This window comes from Eurypyga helias, unplaced genomic scaffold (assembly GCF_000690775.1).
Source record: "Eurypyga helias isolate BGI_N326 unplaced genomic scaffold, ASM69077v1 scaffold11123, whole genome shotgun sequence".
In the NCBI taxonomy this organism is placed as follows: Eukaryota; Metazoa; Chordata; class Aves; order Eurypygiformes; family Eurypygidae; genus Eurypyga; species Eurypyga helias.
The window spans coordinates 43,521-49,810 of NW_010239233.1; the positions used below are offsets into that span (position 1 = coordinate 43,521).

General features: G+C 37.8%; 1 protein-coding gene across 1 annotated transcript in view; it reads right to left on the bottom strand.

Annotated features, from left to right (window-relative positions):
* Positions 1-5,904, bottom strand: part of LOC104506940 (centlein-like) — a gene marked incomplete at both ends in the record, with an annotated part of 26,533 nt that extends 20,629 nt beyond the window's left edge. Inside the window, one exon of the mRNA XM_010148072.1 lies at positions 5,820-5,904. Within this exon, the coding sequence (XP_010146374.1) occupies positions 5,820-5,904 (85 nt within the window). The remainder of the gene's footprint in view (positions 1-5,819) is intronic.
* Positions 5,905-6,290: the final 386 nt, after the last annotated feature.

Genomic DNA, 6,290 nt, shown 5'->3' on the forward strand with positions numbered 1-6,290 from the left:
ACTCATCCAGTCCAAATGGGCTACAATAAAACAGACAGATATCACCACTGATGGCTGATACCTTTTCCAAGGTACAGTTTGAGTAAAATTATCTTTTTAAAGGAAAAAAAAAGTGTCAGTGTCCTCAGATATTATTTGCTTACCATATCTATAAATTTCATCCACTGGAGAAATTTTTTTTTGCAAGGAGTTTATAAACTTCACATAATCTCACCACTGCTGACACATTCCGCCAAACTCCCTATTACTGAAATTACCCTCATGTCCCTCATTAGACAAAAATAATCAAGGTTATATGCTACTGGAAATAAAGTGGATAGATGGCAATAATGTGTGTATACATTTGTCTTAATTTAATAACTGCATTTTATTACAAAGAAAAATACAGTCAGGTTAAGGTACAAAAGTTAAGAAAAATTTATTAGTGTTAATTAATGCTTGAAGGTAGAATTACGCTTCTTTCAATTGGACCCATTAAAGGAGCTTTAATATAGATTTGCACAGCAAGCTGAAGATTTTCAAGTGCAGATAATGAGGCAAGCTAGTACTATTTTAACCCCTCTGGAGTATAATCAGTTGATAAGGTTTTGAAACGTTACAAGGTCTAGGACAAAAAGATTAGCTTTAGTTCCTCCAGATCAAAACTGAAACCTAATTAATTGACAATAATATAGAAGACAGAAAAGGTTTACTGCTACTTTTACACATTTAATTACAATTTCATCTTCTAAGGAAAACATGTGAAGATATTTTTATTTATCTAACCCATGAATGGCAGATGACTTGAGTTTCCTGTTCCCAAATTATCATCTAAATTAATTGTTTAAATTCCAAACTTCTAATGCATTTTTACAAAAAAATCACCTTATTTTAAAAGAAAAAAAAAAAGAAAAAGTACCAGTGATCTATTTGAGACATACATAAATATTATAAATTAAATGTACCAGTTAAGAAATGTTTCCAAAGAAAAGGGAGAATAGAAAAAGATATCTTCAGCAGTCAACCTTTAGAAGAAGAATAATTAAAAGTCAAAAAAAGTGAGCCATAGAATCATAGAATGGTTTGGGTTGGAAAGGACCTTAAAGACCATCTAGTTCCAACCCCCTGCCATGGGCAGGGACACCTTCCACCAGACCAGGTTGCTCAAAGCCTCATCCAGACTGGCCTTGAACACTTCCAGGGATGGGGCATCCACAGTTTCTCTGAGCAACCTGTTCCAGTGCCTCACCACCCTCTCTGTGAAGAATTTCTTCCGGATGTGCTATCTAAACCTCCCCACTCTCAATTTAAACCCATTACCCCTTGTCCTGTCACTACAGGCCCTTGTCAAAAGTCCCCCCCAGCTTCCTTGTCAGCCCCTTCAGGTACCGGAAGGCTGCAATAAGGTCTCCCCAGAGCCTTCTCTTCTCCAGGCTGACTGAACAAGCCCAATTCTTACCCACTTAAAATCATCCACTTAAAGGCAACAGTTGGAAATTATTTTCCTTGAAACACACAGAGAAATTATGTATATATGGCAAAGACACATAACTACTGATAAAAGAGTTTTAAAATACTATGTGAAACAAAAATTACAGTAATAAGATCAGTATAGCAACCTAGACACCAACTGCAAAGGAGTAGATTCTTACCATACAGCATTTAGAATAAACACGTATATGCCAGATGATACACAGCTGTGAGTATCAAAACCAAAAGTTAGCAATCAACCAATTACAAAGACAAGTATCTAAAAAAAGAAGAAACAGGCAAAAATACAGAAAAGTTCAGTACAAAGCACATTGTATGTGTAATAGTTTTTTTTATCTGAGTGCTTTAATAAATACTGTATTTATTTGAATGGTACATGTTTAAATGCTCCATATTATTTCATATTTAAAATGCCTAATAACATGCAGTTATGCAATAAACTCATGGTAAGAAAAAAGGTCTTGCATATTTATCTAAAACAGAAGACTAGACTATCATAATTTAGGAAAGGTGCATAACAGACTGAAGTCACACTAAAGTTTATAAAAGTTCAATGCATCTACTGTGTTCCAAAGACAATAGGCAGAAGTTTTGTAAAAACTATTTAAATTGGGATTTATGGCTTGAAGGGTAAAAATAATTTCTCATGAATATTTGAGCACCTTTTTTACCCTGTTTTGGTTATACAAATGATTAAAGACCATATTACTTCTCAGTCATAAGTTTCTAAACTAATTATTTCAGTTGGTTTTCAGTAATATCCATTAAAAGGGAAACCCTTCAAGTGGCTGTAATACCATTACAAATAAAGCTAATTTAGCTTTCAGCATTAAATAGTTACATGTATAACTATTACTACTACTACTACTATTAAATAGTTCTCTACCTACGAAGTAGAGAACATGCTTTCTTATTTACAGTAATTTTTAAGGGCTCTTAAGCATGTCAGGACAGTCTGATGCAGAAGATAAGAGAAGAAAGATTATCGCATTTTCTCCTTCTAAGGTTTTGTTGTTTCTGGCAGTGATATCAGCTTACACATGTCAAATTATGAGACACGTCACTTACTTGCCTTTTTTCCCTTAGTCAGTATGGATTCATACAAACAGCTGTTTGGTGGCCAGTCAGAAATTCCTAGTAAATAAACACCCCATCACAAATGGTATTGTTGCAACTGACACCTGTGTATGATGTGTGAAGGGGAGGGAAAAACCAGATGACTGGATAATCTCACCATCCTAGACCTAACAGATTGGTAGACTGCAACATGCAGCCTTGAAGTCATGCCATCTGTATTTTGCAGAGAAGAACATTCACTGTCATTACTGTCAAAAGTCACAGTTTCATAAGCAACCTATGTGCATGTTAATTATACAAATAATATCTTTTTCTCCTTGAATGAATAAAGAAAGAACAAATCCAGAAAAAACATAATAAAGGGGAATGCTCCTTACTACATTGTTCTTGATACCTGCTATGGTCTTCGATTACCAAACCACTGAAACCACTCCAAAACCTCAGAAAATTATCCCGCTCTTGTTTCAGTCCTGTGGCATCACAGCCAATGGATGAGGTGAGAAGGTCAGAATGACAACACCTTCATATAGTTTTTATATAGAGCACTGGTCGTGCAGCATCTGCTGCCCCTCACACACACATCTCCAATTCTTCCCCGAGCCAATGATACTCTAGGGGAAGGTATTTGAAAGGGCTGTATCACAACATGCACTGAAGCTATGATGATCATCAAAAAAGCAGCTTCTGTCCTTGTCATCTCTTCATTCCCTCACATCCTGTTGCCAAGCCCTCCTTTCACAGCTGCCACTTTTCCTTAGTTCTAGTTACGTTTTCAGCCTCTCCCCTCGTCCAGAGGGTGACTGCATCATACTATCGATTTCAGATTTCCAATCAATTTCAATTTCAGCCTCTGAAGTAGATCTGAAACCACAGAGAGCGACCTCATGGAGACGCACACTTACAGCTGCAGAAGCTCCCACAACAGGCAGCCCTTAAAAGCACGTTACTGCACAAAAATTCTTATAAACTTCCTACACAGGTATTTTGTCTTTCAGTTAAGGATAGGGTAGAAATGCAGAAATAATCATGCATCGCTGGTTGATAAAAATTGTGTGCATGCATGCACCAGACACATTACAAATCACACCTAGAGCCATGAGGACATGACAATACAAAAACTCCAGCCACTGCCATATTACAAAATAAAAGGATAAATAACCACATTTCAGTGGTTCCTCATCAGGCAGAAGGTGTATCACTTTTATTTTGAACAAACCAGAAGTAGGTAAGCTGTGGAAACCTGCGTATACACCACTGACTGTACAACTTTCCTCAGTTCAAGCAAGACCCTAGTAAAGCTATCAGAAACGTGAGGAAATTCACGAATGATCTAGATGACAGTTCAGAGTCCTCTCCCAGGAGTTTTGCTGATGACACAAAACTGGGAGGAGTGGCTGATACAACAGAGGGTTGTGATGCTGAAAAGGCTGGAGAAATGGGCTGAAAGGAACCTCATTAAATTCAACAATGGGAAATGAAAAGTCCTGCCCCTGGGACAAACAACCCCATGCAACCTTGTATCTTGGGGTTCATGCACCAATATATGCTGGGAGCTGCCCAGCTAGAAAGCAGGTTTGCAGAAAAGGACCTGGGGGTCGTGGTAGACAAGATGATGACCATGAGCCAGAAAAGTACCATTGTGACAAAGATGGCAATTGGTACCCTGGGCTGCATTAGGCAGAGTATTGTCAGTAGGCTGAGGGAAGCGATCCTTCCTCTCTACTCAGCACTGGTGGGGCCATACCTGGAGTGTTACGTCCAGTTCTGGGCTCCACAGTACAAGAGAGACATGGAGATACTGGAAAGAGTCCAGTGAAGGGCCATGAAGATGATTTAGACGCTGGAGCATGTCTTCTATGAGGAAAGACTGAGAAAGTTGGGACTGTCAGCCAGGAGAAGCAAAAACTCAGCAGGGATCTCATCAATGTGTATAAACACCTGAAGGGAGGGTGCACAGAGGACAGAGGTAGGCTCTTTCCAGTGGTGCCCAGCAAGAGGCAATGGGGACAAACTGAAACACTGAGGGCTCCTTATGAACGTCATAAAACAATTTGTCACTGTGAGGGTGAATAAGCACTGGCTCAGGTTGCCTAAAGAGGTTGTGGAGTCTCCATCCTTGGAGATAACTCAAACGCTGTCTGGACAAGGTCATGGGCAACTGTCTCTAGGTAACCCCGCTTGAGCAGAGGGGGTGGACCAGGTGACCTCAAGCCTCAATGATTCTGTGATTCTACGAAAAACAAGGTATCACTCAGCCTTTTAGGTCCAGGAATTGCAGGATTAAGACAACCAAAAGAAACCTCAACCTTTGCCTGTGTTTTTGCCATCAGCTTTATCTGTGAAGTAATTCTAATTCTTTTTCTCTCCTTCCGTATCACACTTGGTCTGATTATGACTTTTTTCTTATAAACATTCCTAATAATAAGGAAAAGCATATTCTGTTCTCCTCATAGTCTTGAGGAGGCAGCCAGTTGAGACTTATGGAGAAAAGGGAGCCGCAATGCTCACTGTTCTCTTGTGTTTATTTGTTAAGTGTTGGATTTTCTAAGTATCGTATTTCAACTACTATGAAGGGTAAAAAAGCTTAATTACTTTTCAAAGAACTATTTTGATTTTTAGAAAATGAGCTGATATTTCCTGAATTTCATCAATGGCTTGGCTCAATACCTGGTTTTCATCTGAATTTTTTTTGCGATACGCAGCACTCAGTTTTGAGTATAAAGTCCAAAAGAGAATACATGCGACATAAGACTTTTGTATGACATTTTGGATTTGTCAGTATTGTTTTATAGTTTATGCTAACAGTTAACTTAATAGATACTCTTACAGGTTAGTAACACTAAAATACATAGTGGTATTGCTTTAAGGATACTACATCTTTAGACCTTATTACTCTAGAAATGTTTCATTTTTCTATTTGTCAGCATGGCAAATCTTTCCAAACCACAGGCACATTACAAACCTAAACACAGTCAGAACTCTTCTAGTTTAAAATCAAGTTTAGGTCAGCCCATTAGGCAAAGTAGGGCAATGAATTGATAAAACTTTTCAGAAAGTTTCATCTAAAATCATAGAACTTCTTAGGTGAAATGTCAACTGTTTGCACTCAGAAGAGTTTAATTAATACCTTTTCAGAAGGTTATCATCTCGGAATCACACGCAACTTTCACCTTAAGACACAACAGTAAACTATTTTCACATCTTATGGAATATCCATTTGAAACCAACAATAGAAGTTTTCTTAACTGCTCTAATTTAAACATAACACAAACCTGTTCTAATGTTTCTATTTTGCTGTCTTTGGCTTGCAAAATCTCTAAAACTTTCCTGGCCTTGACTTCAGCTTTCTGGTTTTCTCTGGAAACAAACAAACAAAAAAAAAGACACTTTATTAGTCATAATTTGCAGTTAATCATTTGAATTTTTCATGTCCTGATAATGAATGTCATTTTAAGGCACAGAAAATCAAATTATCTGAAGCTAACCGGCCTTGCAGAATTAATCAGGGAGCATATGGCAAGTGACAGCAAATTGCATCTGTAAACAGCTAACACAACTTTGTTCAAAAAGAAACAGAAACAAGAGGTCTTAAAATAAATCTTTAAGCAGCTGAAATTATCGGTTTCTTTCCTGCCCAAACACAGAAAGTGTACTGGTCCACAGACTGATTTTCCTTCTTGGCAATACACAGTCACTATGGTGCTTGTTTTTGTGATGGCCTTCACTACTAGAAATTTCTGTAA